Raw genomic sequence first — 18,591 nt, 5'->3', positions numbered from 1 at the left:
ATGCATTTACCAAAGTCAAGCTGAGCAGTAACCACTTAATGGAATATGGATTTTTCATTACGTTGCCATTTCCAGAAACCATGATTTAATTATCAGTAATAAAATTATATGGCTTACACTGGAAGCATCTTCACTGAAAAAGACCTTTAGGCTTATGAGTTAATATACCTAGGACTAATAGCAATATATAATTTTTTTTCTTTACTTATTTGTATCATATATAAGCTGTGGATCTCATACACAGGAGCACCTGAAAGTGAAATCTGTACATGGTGCAATATAAATAGAGACCTTGCTAAACTAAGCTGTCTCCTCACAATCGAGCATCTAATACCACAGTTGCAAAAAATCAAAAAAACAAATCAAATTGCATAAATAAAACCAAATTTTCAAATTGCAAATGAGAAATTGGTAGATTACTGTGTTGGCGGCCCCTGGGCATCTTAAACTGGCTATACACTGTTCCAAAATGTTCAGCAATCGACTTCTGTTTAGCAAGATCGGCCATACATGGATCAAAATCCAGGATCGTCCTTTCTGAACTAGCCAAATTGCAACAGTGCTGTAAAGTTGAAGTGTAGTGCAAGTAGTGTTGTAAATACTGTATGTGAAAGAATGTTTAACCACTTCAGCCTCGGAAGAATTTACCCCCTTCCCGACCAGAGCACTTTTTGCGATACGGCACTGCGTCGCTCTAACTGACAATTGCGCAGATCCTGCGACGTTGTACCCAAACAAAATTGACGTCCTTTTTTTCCCCCACAAATAGAGCTTTCTCTTGGTGGTATTTGATCACCTCTGCGGTTTTTATTTTTTTTCGTTATAAACAAAAAAAGAACGCCATTTTGAAAAAAAAGCAATATTTTTTACTTTTTGCTATAATAAATATCCCCCCAAAAATATATAAAAAAAACAAATTTCTTTCTCAGTTTAGGCCGATATGTATTTTTCTACATATTTTTGTTTAAACAAATCACAATAAGCATATTTTGATTGGGTTGCACAAAAGTTATAGCGTCTGAAAAAAAGGGGATAGTTTTTTTTTATTAGCAATGTCACGGTCTGCGATTTTTATCAAGACTGCCGACGCATCGGACACTTTTGACACTATTTTGGAACCACTGTCATTTATACAGCGATCAGTGCTAATAAAATCCACCGATTACTGTGTAAATGAGACTGGCAGGGAAGGGGTTAAACACTAGGGGGCGATCAAGGGGTTAAGTGTGCCCCAGGGAGTGATTCTAACTGTGGGGGGGGGGGGGCTGGGCTACCACTGACATGACAGCAATCACTGCTCCCGATGACAGGGAGCAGTAGATCCCTGTCATGTCACTAGGCAGAACAGGGAAATGCCTTGTTTACATATGTATCTCCCCGTTCTGCAAGCTCAATGTCACGATTGCGGGACACTGGCGGACATCGAGTCCACAGGTCACAGAGCTCTCGGCGGGCGTGTGCCCACTAAGCCGTGATTTAAAGGGGACGTACGGCCATTTGCGCAGCGGTGCCATCGTGCCGACTTATATCGTCGTGCGCTGGTCAACAAGTGGTTAAGGCTAGGTTCACACTATTGCACTGTAGAGATGCATGAAAGCAAAAACATGCATTTTGCACATTGGTGCTAGTGGTGTCATTCATTGTTAGAGGCACACCAGTGCATCTTGCCAACAAGTGCGCGTGGCACTGCCCCGCAATCTGGTACCATGTGCACAGCATTTATGGTGCGTTAGGCATCCATTCAAATGAATAGGCTGACTTCATGAAATACAAATGAAATTATGATATCATGATTGTTAAAACGCATGTGTTAAAGGATTTGTAAAGTAAAAAAAATGTTTTGCCTAAAATTAAAGCGGGGGTTCTCCCTAAATTATTATTATTATTTTTTTCTAGCATGTCATTCAGCATAGTAGCGTGAGCTACAGTATGCCTTTATATTTGTTTTTAGCGCCGTACTCACTGTTTAATCGGGTTGTAAAGTTTCAGGGGAATGGGCGTTCATATGCAAAGGGCTCGTGATTGACGGCCGGCTATGGCACGTCACGCTTCACGGAAATAGCCGAAATAGGTGTTTGCCCTTCACGGCGCCTGCGCAGTCAGCTCCGATGTCTGTGCGCAGGCGCCGTATAGCGCCGGGAAGAGCCTAGACCTACTCCGGCTATCTTTGGGGAGCGTGACGCGCCATAGCCGGCCGTCAATCAACTTCCCTCTGGATAGGAACGCCCATTCCCTGCGGGGAGTCTGAATCTTCACTGTAGGATTAAACAGTGAGTACGGGGCAAAAAAAATAAATAGAGGCATACTGTAGCTCGCGCTACTATGCTGAATGACATGGTAGAATGTTGTTACTGAGGGTGAACCACCGCTTTAATGTCTGCAAGGTAGATAGACAGAATAGTGTAATGAATATGTTAAAAACCGAGTAAATACCTATTAAATTCCTTCATCTATATTACCTCCGGCATTCTAGTTTCTGTTCTCTCATTCACTTCCTGGTTTGCGGCGCTCGTTCATGTAGGAAATACATTTCCCAGTATGCATTGCGGCACGCCCAGTAATTCACACCTCCTTGAAGTCTCTAACACGTAGAGAGCGTCCTGCCACACAGATGTAGTTCCCAGGAGGGGGTGAGCACGTCACTGACCACCGCAGTAAAGCCTCCCTTCACGGTGGTCAGTAAAATCAGACAAGCAGGAAGTGAACAGAACAGAGAAGAAATAGAGCAACTTCTGAGCAAAAATGAACAATGAGGAAGTGAAAAGAGGAATGTCTGCAGGTAAAGGATGCTTATTATGAAAAAAAAAAAAATCCTTTACAACCCCTTTAATACACAGCAACAGGGTGAACCTAGCCTATTGGCATGTCAGAATTGAGTACATTTATATGAGGGACTGCTCTCCTTCCCATTTTACATACAGTATGTTAGTTATGATGATACATTAACAAAGGTAGACAAGTAACGCATGGCCGACATGCTATAATTCTAGTGATATTAAATTATAAAACACATATTGTTGGTGTATGGTTTTAAAGATCAATTTCAATCCTGGCAGTTTAATTAGGGTAGATTATGTTTAGAAAATGTAATAATTTATGCTTATTACTAAATGAGAAAAAGTTCTACTATAAGCTTCTCTGTGCCCCAGATCCAATTAATTATAAACCGCAAAAAAAAACTAAAAAAAATTCTACTGAATTTAATTTTTGTACATGACATGCATTAAGGATATTAATTGTTAGCATTATGAATAACTGGGATTCATATCTTAAGCACCTTGGCTGTAAAATAATGCATGATTCAGCACTTTGCCTTTAGAAAGGACTTGGATCACTACAGTATCCACCATGGCAATAATGAAGATATCCAATATATACTGCTTACAATGAACTTATGTACTGTATGCGTGTGTGATCTAGTTCTATTCTTTTTTGAGTTTAGTCAATAAGCATTTATTTATAAGAGCTTTTCAAGCCCAAATAAACTTTTAGTTTAAATCACGTTTGAACCCTTGTTATTTATCACTAATGGATTCAAATGGCATAATACGGAGCACTTTTACATTATTATACTGTTATGTGCTTCCGGCACATAGGAGAGTCCGACTGTGGCTCTCTTAGGCCTCGTACACACGACCGAGCAAAAACCAGCAAGAAACTTGCTGGGAGATATTTTTTTGCAGAGGAAACCGGTCGTGTGTACATTTCCGTCGAGGAAACTGTCGAGAAACTCGACGAGCCAAAAAGAGAGCAAGTTCTCTATTTCCTTGACGGGAATGGAGAAAATTGGCTTGTCGAGTATCTCGGCGGCTTCACAAGGAACTCGACGAGCAAAACGATGAGTTTCGCCCGTCGAGTTTCTCGGTCGTGTGTACGAGGCCTTACCCTCACCTATTTAGGGGGCAGAAATGTCTCCTTTCTGAACACTCCTTCAATTACCAGCACTGCTCATGGAGGGAGAGCATTGTTGATTAGTGCCATAGGCGTGCGCACAGCGTGGGCTGGGTGTGCCTGAGCACACCCTAATTACCCCTGTGGTGATGATTTCCCCTGCTTCCCGTCTCCCCCCTGCAGTGCTGCCAGCTTTCCTCCCCTCTTCTCAGGAACGGGGAAGGGGCTGGTAAATATTTAACTAACCGGCCTTTCTTTTCTCAATGTACACAGTGAGTGATCTGTACTGATTGCTCCTGTCTTCATTCTTAACTGAAGCACAGTAAACTATGTTTACTGCAGGCTGCAGAGAAAGGGACTGTCTCTGTCCTCAGTTTCTTTCTCTGTTTTCAAAGTGAGACATTAGGGGTTTAGAGCACATCAATGATTAGTGCAGTGTTCAGTAGGTAAAGGTGTCAGCCTGCTGAAGAGACTGGCAGCTGCTTTTTGTGCAAGAGCCGCGGTACAACTCTTCTATGTGCTAGTAGCACAGGGTGTAAAAGAGCCCCATATTGATTACCGTATTTTCAGCCTAATTGAATTACCATGTTCTTCTTACTACCCATCCCCCCTTCCCCTTACCACCACCCCTAAGATGCAAAAAAATTGATTGGTGATTGAAAGCTCTAGCTCTGAAGCCTCGTACACACGACCGAGGAACTCGACGGGCGAAACACATTGTTTTCCTCGTCGAGTTCCTTGTTAGGCTGTCGAGGAACTTGACAAGGCAAGTTTCTCCATTCCTGTCGAGGAAAAAGAAGACATGCTCTCTTTTTGGCTCGACGGGATCCTCGACAGTTTCCTCATCGAAAAATGTACACACGACCGGTTTCCTCTGCAAAAAAAAAATCCCAGCAAGTTTCTTGCTGGTTTTTGCCGAGAAACTCGGTCGTGTGTACGAGGCCTGACTCATCAGTTGGTATGCCAGATCTCTGCAAAGAGAACGCTGCTTCCACACAGGCTGGCAGAGGACAGGTTTTTCTATTTAGGGTGCATTCGTAGCGCAAGCTAAATGCTCAGTAGCAGTCTGCTGCATGCAGTGAGCTGCAGTGGGTGGGTAGTGTGATCCAAGTTTCAGCACATCGCACCATTTACTTTTTATTCCTTTTTTTTTATAGACTTTACCTGAAGTGCACAAAATGATACTTCATTCAGGTCTGTGCACAACAGTGTGGTGACATGTGGTACATTCCAGTGCACTGCAGTAAAATGTCTGCATTGTACTGTAACTTGCCACATTGTACCTCATGGCTGAGTTGTAATGTAATCCAAAAAGAACAACCTCTTGCGCTTAAGAAAATGTTGCCAGCTGCAAATGGTCATTGGCTCTGAGGAAGAGGGTATCTCCCCTCAAAACGTGGTAGACATCCAGAAGGTCTTCTTGTAGTCGGGACTTACTCAATAGACCAGGTTGTCAAGGACTGTGTGATTACTGATTATGTCTACTCTTCTTTCCTTAATAAAGTTGTCACAGGGGTAATTCGCTAGGCTGGTGCGCCCTATGTATGTATTTTCTATGGTGTTGCAGTGTGAATGGGGCACATGAAATACAATTGTGTTCTATGTGCCCTAGCAGTTATCTGTGTTGATCCAGTGTGGAAAACCGCAAATGATCGAACTCTGTGTGAACGAGTAGAACTATGTCTGTGGTTGTTAGGGAAAACGTTTATTGACTATCCTGCCCACAGGAGGATTAAAGAAACGTTTCTATAAGTTAGAAAATTGATGACAAGCACAAGTAAGGATGGCACCTGTGCTAGGCCAATATGCTATCCTGGTAAGAAGGTGTGCTCAGAGGGCTAAATCTAATTTAAGAATGCCCCCACGCATATTCGCTGCACTATGGAAATCTACAATGTACTGTATATGTTGAGTACATACTGTATGTGTTGTGTATTTTTTATAGCTTGGCAGAATCTAAGACCTCTTTCACACTGGAGCAGTTTGCAGACGCTATTGTGCTAAAAATAGCACCTGCAAACCGACCCTAAACAGCCGCTGCTGTGTCTCCAGTGTGAAAGCCCAAGGGCTTTCACACTGGAGCGGTGCACTAGCAGGACGGCAAAAAAAAAGTCCTGCTAGCCGCATCTTTGGAGCGGTGTGTATATATTGAAATCAATGGGACACCGCAACTCATTGCGGGCGGTTTTAACCCTTTCCCTTTGCTAAAAATAGCAGCGCTTTACCGCCGATGCTGCTCGCGATCCAGTGTGAAAGGGGCCTAAAATAAGTAAAAATGTCCTGCCACACCTTCATGATGAAGTCACTTCTGTTGAGGATTGATACTTACATTCTTGCGTCCTGCTGTATACACCTTCTTCTTTTTAGGTCTCACCATTACTAATTACCCTGCCCTAAGGAATAATAAGCACCTCTAGCTTAGGAGATACTCATCACCTTCGAACACATAACAAATGTTCAATAACTGAAAAGTTGAGAGTATGGCTTACCACCATGTATAGAAAGGCCTAAAAAGAATCTGTGATTTGCCAATGCACGGAAAAGCAATGAGTTCACTTTTCTGCAGCATATACTTACCAGGCTACTCTATTCAGCTACCAAGAGTGAAAAGGAATGCCATGCGTAAGCTATAAGTTGCTGGAGTTGTGGTTTACAGAAGGCTACAGACTTTCCATATGACAGCAGTAAGTATATGCAAGGAAGGGGTATTTGGCAAACCTGTCAGGCCTCATACACACGACCGCTTTCCTCCACAAATCCATCAAGAAACTTGGTGGCAGAGCTTTTTTGCAGAGGACAACGGTCGTGTGTATGTTTTTCGTCGAGAAAACTGTCGTGGATCTCGACGAGAAAAAAAGAGAACAAGTTCTCTTTTTTCTCGTCGGGAGTCTCAATTTCCTCGTTGTGTTCCTCGTCGGGCTGGTTTACGACGAGAAACACGTTCGTGTGTATGCTTAGAAACCAGCGCATGCTCAGAATAAAGTATGAGATGGGAGCGCGCCTTCGGTAAAAGTAGCGTTTGTAATGGACATAGCACATTCGTCACGCTGTAACAGACTGAAAAGCGCGAATCGTCTCTCACCAAACTTTTACTTAACATGCAGTAACATGAGATTAGCAAAAGCAGCCCCAAGGGATCGAACTTCCCCTTTATAGTGCCGTTGTACGTGTTTTACGTCACCGCGTTTGAGAACAACGAGATTTTGTCTTGACAGTGTGTACGCAAAGAAAGCTTGACAAGATTCTCGACAAGCCTGACAAGAAACTCATCGAGGAAATCAATGTTTCTTTTACGACGAGATTCTCGGTCGTGTGTACGAGGCCTTCCTCTGCCCTTAATGAGCAAAACACAAGTTTGCTTGAAAGCCCAATTTAACCATTGTTTCACCGAATATTGTATGGAATGGGGAAAGCCTAGAACTTTATGACAGGTGTCTGACAGAACAGGAAATGAGGGGATCTGTACCCAACCAGGACACAAAACGTTTTACGATGAGTGGAGAAGTGCTATAACCTCCATTGGAGTTTTCTGCTGTCTGTGTCTACATTGGGAAGATCACCTTCTATTCCTGTAAAAGTAATAGGCGTCGGAAGGCACAAGAAACGAGAGGATATCTCCCAAAAGGCACAAAGACACTATTTATAACTGTCAGGCCACGTACACACGACCGAGAAACTCGACGAGCGAAACACATCATTTTTCCCGTCGAGTTCCTTGTTCGGCTGTCAAAAAACGAATCGAGCCGAATTTTCCCATTGCCCGTCAAGGAAATAGAGAACATGCTCTCTTTTTGGCTCGACGAGTTTCCCGACGGGTTTCTCTGCGAAAAGTGTACACACGACCGGTTTTCTCAGCAGAATACGTCTCCCATCGAGTTTCTTGCTGGATTCTGCCGAGAAAACCGGTCGTGTGTACGCGGCCTGAGACTAATCCATAAAGTACTAGTTGGAGCTGGGCCTTTAATTTCTTTCAGTAGAGACTTATAACACAGCAGATATAGTCTTCATTTAGAAAGACAACTGCTGTAATTTCTTAGCAGATGCTGACGTTATCCAGACTTTGGAGTTCATCCATATCTGAAATGGTGTGTATGTGTTTTAGTTCTTTACATCTAATCACCCTAAACATCTTCTATATCATTATCTGGTCCAGCTGATAAGTATTACGAAAAGCCTAAAGACAGCTTTTCACCAAGATCTTTCTTGTATTGAAAGAGTAAATCTGCTTTATCTCTTTCTTAAAGCGGTAGTTCACCCTCCTTCACCCCATTATTCCATTACTTTCGGCATCGTAGCGCGAGCTACGGTATGCCGGTCTTAAATTTTTAAACCCCGTACTCACTGTGCTATTGTTGATTGAAGAATCCGACTCCCGCGGGGAATGGGCGTGCCTATGGAGAGGGAGGATGATTGACGGCCGGCTCTGGCACGTCACGCTCCCCGAAGACAGCCGGAGTAGGTCTCGGCTATTCACAGCGCCTGCGCACAGGCTATGCGCAGGCGCCGTGAATAGCCAAGCCTATTTCGGCTATTTCCGGAGAAGCGTGACGTGCCAGGGCCGGCCGTCAATCACCTTCTCTCACCAGAGGAACGCCCATTCCCCGGATTCTTCAATCAACGATACCGCAGTGAGTACGGGCATAAAAAATGTAAGACCGGCATACCGTAGCTCGCGCTACGATGCCGAATTTAATTGTCTAATAAAAAAAAACTTTTTTTTTTTTTTTTACAGGGCGAACCCCCGCTTTAAGAAAATTGTCACTGTCAGTATCTAGGCTGCGCAGACTAGAATATGAACAGTCAAACAGTATGTCGAGCAGGCTCAGACCTGTAGGGTACCCAATTTTTTCTCTATTTTTGGAGGTTTACTATCGCTTTAACTTGTGTACAACCAGCCTGTCAGGTTTTTCTCAAACGATTAGTGCTGCTGGCTATATCATTCTGTTCTGCCGGCAGAGAAAACTCCCACAGTCCCCGCCAGCAGAACACAATAGCGTTGTGGGCAGGATTCCACCATCAACTGTGGTGGAAGTAAGAAAATTGTATAATGTATGGCCTGCCTTAGTAATACCTCTTACACACAGGCATCTAAGCCCATGCAATGTAAATTTCAGCATACTTTCCTGCACAGGAAGCACTGCATACAGCTACCCATTATTTATGTGTGCAGCTGCACTCGGGTATATGCCAGTACTTGCGGAAACACAAGTACACTGTTTGCGCGTATGCAAAAAAAAAAGAAAATGCAATGCTTTACACATGTTTACTCAAGCACCGCCGTATACCCAAGTAAAACCTAGCAGAGTCATTCATGTCTAGGATCGGCTGAACATAGCACCTGGGCTTCCTGGGTGGTGGAAATATGCCATATTGCGTTGCACATGCTCATGTGCCTGTGTGCAAGAGGTTTAGAAATGAAAACTAAGATCATGGACCAATTAAATTGCAGTTGTCACTATGACAGGATAAGTCTCTACTTTTTGGCCCAGTGACACTAAATTTTTCATCCAGCCTCTAAATTATTGCCTTTATTTTGAGAAACCAACATAAAGGAAAAGTGGTGGTAATAAAAAAACAAAAAAACACCTTTGTGGGTTAAACCATTCTTTTTTTTTTTTCATTTTCACGCTTTGTAGTCTGTGTACTTGCATGGTAGGCATGTCTCCTTCACCTACATACTTGCTAAACGGTGTCACTTTTTTTCTTAAAGTAAGAAAATTGGTTGGAATAGCACAAATAATACCAATAAACAACTTTGCTTAGTTTATGATGATGAAAAGCCAGCTAATATACTAACTTTATTTTAAACCAAAAACAGAACAGTTATGTGTCTATGGTTTATGATTTCTTGCAATTCAGAGGGAGCTATTCATATTTACAATGCTGACCATGACAATGTGTTCTTCCTTAAAGTGGATGTGAACCCAATTCCTTAAAGTGGATGTGAACCCAATTCATGAAATTTGAGCTGGGCACATATATCTGCAGTATTTTGTTATCTCTCTTCAAAGAGCTAAGTCCCTAGCTGTCTCCTGACCCGTTCCTCTGTTATCAGCCTGATAACTCCTTAAAAATTCTCGAACACATCAGATAAAAGCATATAATTTCTGTCAGGGGCGGTTGCTAAAATAGATTAACAGGGAGCTGGCCCTATTACAAAACATCTCTAAGAGGCTCTGCCTATGATATGAGGGGGTGTGTGCCTTTCCTCCAATCAGCAATGTTAGCTATCTTGGCTGTATGCACAGACATCACACTCTGTGTTAACCAGGAAGAGAAAATCTCTTAACACGATCTGAACATTCTAAACAGTATATAAATGTGAAGACAGCAGATATACATGTAAAACCAATGTAGGGAGATTTGGTTCATCCCTGTGTATCATCTGAGGCTGTTCACTTCACTGGGAGTATGAAGGGTTTACATCCACTTTAAGTATTTATAGTAACTGCAAGCATGGCGATAATGAAAACTCCAAATGTTTGACAGCTATCAAGGAGCAACAGACAGCTGAAATAAATTATATGTCAAATATTTCAGTTTACGATTACAACCTTTTCTTGGTTGTAAATGCTACAGGCAGTTCTGTGCAATGCACAAAAGGTAACTTTTTTAAGGTATAGTAACTGTTGATTGGGAGTTATTATTTTTTGTTCATATATTTGAATGAGCAATATAGATCGGTCATGTGAACACTGTGCGACTCTTACTTCATACGTCATCAGTTACACTTACCCTCATAGATCTAAAGGTGTAAACGGACACAAGTCCATTTAAATACGCTGCTCCATAGAGAATTAAGGGTCCGATCGGGTTAATCTCACGTGTGATGATAGGGAAGAATATTTCCTTTTCACCTCCACATGTACACATCACAGCAATTTGGCCCTTTCCGTGTTAATAATGTTTTCATGTTTTCTAATCAAAAGTACTAGGTACATAAGGATCATTCTATTATCACTTGTAATATGAACTAATGCAACAAGTAGCTAAATAATCATCTCAGACAAAAACAGATGGGCATTTATAAAACTAGGGATAAGTATCAAACAATTCACATGCATTTTGATAGAGCATCTTACACAAACGTGCAAATATGCTTCCTTTTTGAAGTTTTCAACCTCTGAGTTTAAGACCTTTTGCACACGTGTGAAAAAACAAAGCCGTGTAGTGCTTTCATTTATGGATCTGAACACAGGTGCATGGGACAATGTGCACATCAGCATTAAGATCCATCATGCAGCTAAGCGTTCAGAGCCACTGAAAAAAAAGTTCACATTTGAGTGCAGTAGTTTACTTGTATACGATAGCACATATGCATGTATATGCGCAAACTGAAACAATGACAGCTAGAAGAGGATGAAGAAGAAGAATTATGCACCAATACGCATATGTATGTTTACACCTATATATATATATATATATATATATATATATATACGAAGACTTGTGTTTTCTACTCAGGATCATTCTGTCAGCCTCTGGCAGCACAATCATGTGTATAATGATTACGTCCGTGTGCAAGAGGTCTTATGAATGTCACTCTGTATATTACAGCAAGCCATAGCAAAATAAAAGAAACATGTGTACATATGACATTGAGTATCTTACCTTCCACCTCTTCTTCATCACACACATGCTTCAGGAAGGAAGCCCCCCTGTCCAGAACTGCCTCATCCTCCATCCTGTAGTAGTAAAAGAGAAAGAAAGAATGCTCAGACCTCTCCTGGAGTAAGCTGCTTGACAAGCCCCTACTCTTAGGCAGGTTCACATGGGCACCGCTGTTCATATTATTAGAGGGGGCCTCCCCTTTTGTTCTGGTCTCAGGACTCTGTTCAGTTAAATGGCTGTGTGATTAGGATGGCCAGTGTGGCTAGAATCCCCGAGCATTAGCGCTGACAGGAGCAGTAAAATTGTATTTCAGATCTGAAGACATTTATTCCTTATTATAGTGCAGTTAGAATCCATTTTGCCTTAGATCTTGAAAGTGATTCATGGTCCCTTTATGGAGCAGATCCCTGCAAAGCAGGGGGCATGACAGGTACACACAAGCAGACACACACACATACTATAAGAAGCCCTGGCTTACTGGAGCCTCTTAATTCTTCTCTGTTGAGAAGCAAGCTTTGTGTCACATGCTGGGATGACAGAAAGCTGACATTTGAGGATTATTCAGAGCTCCTCCAGCCACCATACTTACAACAGAGCTAGACATCCATGCACACTGGCAGCTATTTGTCACTCATACTTATACTTTTTTATGTGCAGTCAAAAGTCTCAGGCCTCGTACACACGACCGAGTTTCTCGGCAAAAACCAGCAAGAAACTTGCTGGGATTTTTTTTTGGCGAGGAAACCGGTCGCGTGTACATTTTTCGACGAGGAAACTGTCGAGGATCCCGTCGAGCCAAAAAGAGAGCATGTCTTATTTTTCCTTGACGGGAATGGGGAAATTTGCCTTGTCAAGTTCCTCGACAGCCTAACAAGGAACTCGACGAGGAAAATTATGTGTTTCGCCCGTCGAGTTCCTTGGTCGTGTGTACGAGGCTTCAGAGTAGATGGAGAATGTCTTTCTGTGTTGTGCTCACATGCTACATCCCTTTTCTTGTTTTATATACAGTAGATACTCTGAAGACTCTTACAGCTTTTCATATTTGATCAGTCTGAGTTGCCGGAAGTAGGTGTATTTTGCTGAAGCAATGTGCATCATAAACTACTGCCATGTCTTTTTAATAAGGAACCTTTTGGGTTTGATTTACTAAACCAGGAGATTGCTAAAGCAGGTGCAGCTCTTCATAGAAACCAATCAGCTTTCAGTTTTTGTGGGGTTTTATTTGTCAAAGCTTAATTGAATAAGCTGAGGTTAGAAGCTGATTGGCTATCATGAACAGCTGCACCAGATCTTCAGTTTTAGTAAATCAACACAATTTTCTTACTTTGCATCTCGGTACTGCTGGTCTTCTCTGGTTTCCTTGCAGCCTGCCCCCTTCTACATATATGCACTCCAGCAATAACTTAAAAGGGAGTTCCAGCCTTTTTTTTATGTTTATTAAAAGTCTGCAGCTACAAAAAGTGTAGCTGCTGGCTTTTAATAAACAGACACTTACCTGGCCGCCCGTAGCTTCACTCCTCTCCCCCCTCTCCGCCGGCGCCTCCATTCTAACTGTGGGCAACCGGCCGTGACAGCTTTCGGCTTCACAGCCAGGCACTCACTGCACATGCACGAGCAGCGCTGCGCTCCCTGAGTGGACAGGCGATCGCCTGGGACCTGTCACGTGTCCCAGGCGATCGCCTACAGGGAGTGGTTTCCAAAAGGCGATATGACGAGTCGCCTAAGCAGTTCCTGGGCGGAAGGAGGAAGTGGGACAGGAAATCCCACTCCTACTGAAGCCCCCCCCCCCAAAAAAAATGACATGCCAAATGTGGCATGTAAGGGGGAGAGGTGTGGTTTAAGCGGAAGTTTCACTTTTATGGCATTATTCAGGTTAGGTTTCCTGATGGCGACATCAATGGACTACACTTGTGTAATGTATGCTGAAATGGCCACATGTACTGTAGTCTCCATCGAAAACTTGTGTAACATGGTGCACAATTGGGAGATGGGGACAGAATGAAATCAACCGCAAGTGACTGAACATGGACTTTCATGGCAGGCTAATCAAGTATTATTTTTAATGAAATATGCTGATTTAAATGGAATTCCAGGCACCACCTAACTAACCCCCCCAACACCTATTCTGACTAACCTGTGTAAGAAAGATATCTATACTTACATATCTTCTGTCCGCTCTGGTCTGGTCACGTTATCTTGCTCCCCTGTGTCAGCCAGGCTGCAGGGGAGATTAGGAAGAGCCAACAACGGATGGGGCATTGAAGCCCATGGGTAACATCACTGCTGCAGGCTCTACTAGCCGTCGTTGGAGCACTCCCCTCCCCTGCAACCATGCTGGCTTACACAAGGGAGATCACGTGACCAGACTGGAGCAGCCTAAAAAAAATTAAGTATGCAGATCTTTTATACAAAGGTTAGGCACAATAGGTGTTAGGAGGGGGGAAGAAGCTTTTTTAAGATTTTTAAATATACTGAAAATTACTTTTTACAATACAATAAATGTTAATGTTTATAAGAGGTTTAATTGGTTGGGCCGCTAATTTGAATAATGTGATTTTTTTTAAAAACAGCAAGGGGTTAAAAAAAAAAAAAACATATACCAAGAGAACTAGAGAGGCTGTGATTTCTGGTTTCTCCTCCTAAACATTATATTTACCAGTCTGTCATGCTGATCCAATTGCTTTAATAGTTCAGTTACTGATCTAAAACACATTTTTGTACTCTCAGCAAAGATTTCTTTAAAATGATGTAAGCAATTCAGATCCATTTTTCTAACCAGTGTTAATGCCTAATGCTGTGAAAATTATGCAATGGAAATACCATTTATTATACATCCTGTTCTGTTTGTAAGGCCTCTAGTATATATTCCATCCAAGTAGAAATATTCATATTTTACTCACTGCCAAGGTAGAAATGAGGACACAACTGTCTATTGTTATGAACAGATGTCTACATAGCTCTCACATAAATGTGATAGACCTTATTTTCCAGAACATGTGAAAGATGAGCTGCTCTGTGCTGCTCTTCAGGTCAGAACTATCATATGTCATATGCCTGAAGTTCCTACAGCAACCAGCAAAAGTAAAATCTTCCCATAGGTAAGAACAACTGTACAACCTGTGGTAATGTAAAACCAAAGTAGATTATAACTACTATAGAGCTGGACTTTAATGCAAAAAGGATAATGCCTAAGTCAGAGTTTCATTTTGCCACTAGGGGATTCTGCCTTTTCCTGATCCTTTCCCTATTAGATTCCACCTCCGGAATACAGACTGGTCCTTCCCCAGTGATAGTCCACTTCCGGCATACAGACTAGTCCTTCCCCAGTGAGATCCCAGCTCTAGTATACAGACTGATCCTTCCCAAGTGATATTCCACTTCCGGCATACAGACTGATCCTTCCCCAGTGAGATCCCAGCTCCAGTATACAGACTGATCCTTCCCCAGTGATATTTCACCTCCAGTATACAGACTGATCCTTCCCCAATGATATTCCACTTCCGGCATACAGACTAGTTATTCCCCAGTGATATTCCACCTCCAGCATACAGACTGATCCTTCCCCAGTGATATTCCAACTCCAGCATACAGACTAGTCCTTCCCCAGTGAGATCCCAGCTCCAGCATACAGACTGATCCTTCCCCAGTGAGATCCCAGCTCCAGCATACAGACTGATCCTTCCCCAGTGAGATCTCAGCTCCAGCATACAGACTGATCCTTCCCCAGTGAGATCTCAGCTCCAGTATACAGACTGATCCTTCCCCAGTGATATTCCAACTCCAGCATACAGACTGATCCTTCCCCAGTGAGATCCCAGCTCCAGCATACAGACTGATCCTTCCCCAGTGAGATCCCAGCTCCAGTATACAGACTGATCCTTCCCCAGTGATATTCCAACTCCAGCATACAGACTGATCCTTCCCCAGTGAGATCCCAGCTCCAGCATACAGACTGATCCTTCCCCAGTGAGATCCCAGCTCCAGTATACAGACTGATCCTTCCCCAGTGAGATCCTAGCTCCAGGATACAGACTGATCCTTCCCCAGTGAGATCCCAGCTCCAGTATACAGACTGATCCTTCCCCAGTGAGATCCTAGCTCCAGGATACAGACTGATCCTTCCCCAGTGAGATCCCAGCTCCAGTATACAGACTGATCCTTCCCCAGTGATATTCCACCTCCACCATACAGACTGATCCTTCCCCAGTGAGTGATATTCCAACTCCAGCATACAGACTTATCCTTCCCCAGTGAGATCCCAGCTCCAGCATACAGACTGATCCTTCCCCAGTGAGATCTCAGCTCCAGTATACAGACTGATCCTTCCCCAGTGAGATCCCAGCTCCAGTATACAGACTGATCCTGCCCCAGTGATATTCCACCTCCAGTATACAGACTGATCCTTCCCCAGTGAGATCCTAGCTCCAGGATACAGACTGATCCTTCCCCAGTGAGATCCCAGCTCCAGTATACAGACTGATCCTGCCCCAGTGATATTCCACCTCCAGTATACAGACTGATCCTTCCCCAGTGAAATCCTTGCTCCAGTATACAGACTGATCCTGCCCCAGTGATATTCCACCTCCAGTATATAGACTGATCCTTCCCCAGTGAGATCCTAGCTCCAGTATACAGACTGGTCCTTCCCCAGTGAGATCTCAGCTCCAGTATACAGACTGATCCTTCCCCAGTGAGATCCTAGCTCCAGTATACAGACTGATCCTGCCCCAGTGATATTCCACCTCCAGTATACAGACTGATCCTTCCCCAGTGATATTCCACCTCCAGTATACAGACTGATCCTTCCCCAGTGAGATCCTAGCTCCAGTATACAGACTGATCCTGCCCCAGTGATATTCCACCTCCAGCATACAGACTGATCCTTCCCCAGTGATATTCCACCTCCAGTATACAAACTGATCCTTCCCCAGTGAGATCCTAGCTCCAGTATACAGACTGATCCTGCCCCAGTAATATTCCACCTCCAGCATACAGACTGATCCTTTCCCAGTGAGATCCCAGCTCCACAATACAGGCCAGTCCTTACCCAATGGGATCCCACCTCCAGCATACAGACTGATGCTTCTCTAGTGAGATCCCAGCTTCAGAATACAGGCTTGTCATTACCCAATGGGATCCCACCTCCAGCATACAGTCTTATTCTTCTCTAGTGAGATCCCAGCTTCAGAATACAGGCTTGTCCTTACCCAATGGGATCCCGCCTCTAGCATACAGATTGGTCCTTCCCCAGTGGGATCCCACCTCCAGTATACAGACTGGTCCTTCCCCAGTGAGTCCCAGCTCCAGAATACAGGCTTATCCTTACCCAGTGGGATCCTACCTTTCGCATACAGACTGGTCCTTCCCCAGTGATATCCCAGCTCTTGCATATAGGCTGATCCTTCTGTAGTGAGATCCCTACTCCAGCTCAGTTAAGAGAACAGAGAGCTTTTAGTAACAATATATTCGCTAAAACGAAAAATAATTTTAACAGTTTCCAATCATCTCGAGAATTGATTCATTCTACTGTGTAGGCACCTGTAAGTGTGGGGTCCAGGAAGTGGTGGTGCAATGCATGTGGCAAGCTTTCTAAAGGGATGGCACTGTGCAAAAAAACTTTTAATACCTTGTCCTGGGAGATCTTCAGAGTATCCAGGGGGGCTGGTAGTGCCTGGCTGTGCAAGAGTAGAAGAGCCAGTTACCAGCAGCCCCTGGAGGGGTGGCCCTACATATATATAAAATATATATAGATGTTATATATATATTGTATTGAGATTAAAACTGAAGTTCAGGCATGGCAATTTTTTTTTTTAAGTAGATTGATCCCGTTTGGACTAATGTAAGCATGTATGGATGCTTCTTGAAGCTATCCCTTCAATCACAGATATTTTACAATAGTGTGTGTAATCATGGGCACTTCCAGTGTTTGGAAACTGTTTGTTATCTACCAGTAGTTAACACCTACAAGACCCAGCTACTACAGGTAACACATGAAATGGTCTTATCACCTGCAAATATTGGGCTGTGTCACCTAGTTAATTGTGTATTCCATACTAACCTTATGCTAAGAACTGTGTGGGAGTGGAACTCCCATTAGCTCCGCATTATTTACGTCTGCCTTGGGGCCTTGAGGCTCCTGCTTCCACGTATTCCGATGATATGGTGTAATCACTGATTTACTATCTGTAATCCAAGTTCTCTTTTATTTGCTTATTACATTAAAACCTGGCGCACTTGCTGGATTCAAGTTTCCTGTGACATTCAGAGGTGTTTTCTGCTGTTACACAATACAATACTAGAATTATTGTTCCTGTACTAATATTTATACACCAGTCTTCTCTCTGTCATTTCCCTTCATAGCTACAACCTTTCCATGACACTACTGCCATTACGGAGCTCACTGCACAGAGAATATTCTTTGAGGTGAATTGATCAAAACTGGAGCAGACATAATCTGGAGCAACTGTGCATGGCTACCAATCAGCTTCTATCGTCAGCTTGTTCAGTTTTGAAAATGAAAGTGTACTATTTGTACACTTTAAATAAAGCTAGTACAAAACAAAAAAAAAGGGATAGTGCGGCACGGTGAATTGCGCAACACACTGTCCCCTTGCCAGAGCAGCCAGAGCACTGAAAGGGCATATATGTTACAATCTGATTGTACAATTTCATTAGACCTGTTGTGCAAGAGCCTGTATAACAGTATACAAGTTGAAATGATTATTCAACTAAGACCTTATAACACAGAGGGGGTTATTTACGAAAGGCAAATCCACTTTGCAATACAAGTGCAAACTACAAGTGCATAGTGCACTTGAAATTGCACTGAAAGTACACTTGGAAGTGCAGTCGCTGTAAATCTGAGGGGTCAATATGAAATGAGGGGAAGCTCTGCTGATTTTATTATCCAGTCATGTGCAAGCTAAAATGCTGTTTTTTATTTTCTTTGCATGTCCCCCTCGGATCTACAGCGACTGCACTTCCAAGTGCACTTTCAGTGCAATTTCACGTGCACTTTGTAGTGCAAAGTGGATTTGCCTTTAGTAAATAACCCCCAAAGTTTTGGTAGATCTAAAGGATACAGCATAC

General features: G+C 43.0%; 1 protein-coding gene across 3 annotated transcripts in view; it reads right to left on the bottom strand.

Annotated features, from left to right (window-relative positions):
• The window catches only part of SLC4A4 (solute carrier family 4 member 4), a 316,339-nt gene that overhangs the window by 242,249 nt on the left and 55,499 nt on the right, over positions 1-18,591 (bottom strand). For all 3 annotated transcript variants that reach the window (XM_040326059.1, XM_040326074.1, XM_040326066.1), the window contains exon 2: positions 11,503-11,576. In XM_040326059.1, coding sequence (XP_040181993.1) covers positions 11,503-11,575 — 73 coding nt within the window. In that variant the 5' untranslated portion in view covers position 11,576. The remainder of the gene's footprint in view (positions 1-11,502; positions 11,577-18,591) is intronic.

Source organism: Rana temporaria, chromosome 1, assembly GCF_905171775.1.
Source record: "Rana temporaria chromosome 1, aRanTem1.1, whole genome shotgun sequence".
Lineage (NCBI taxonomy): Eukaryota > Metazoa > Chordata > Amphibia > Anura > Ranidae > Rana > Rana temporaria.
The sequence above is the reverse complement of the archived record's forward strand: the minus strand, read 5'-3'. Positions and strand labels throughout refer to the sequence as shown.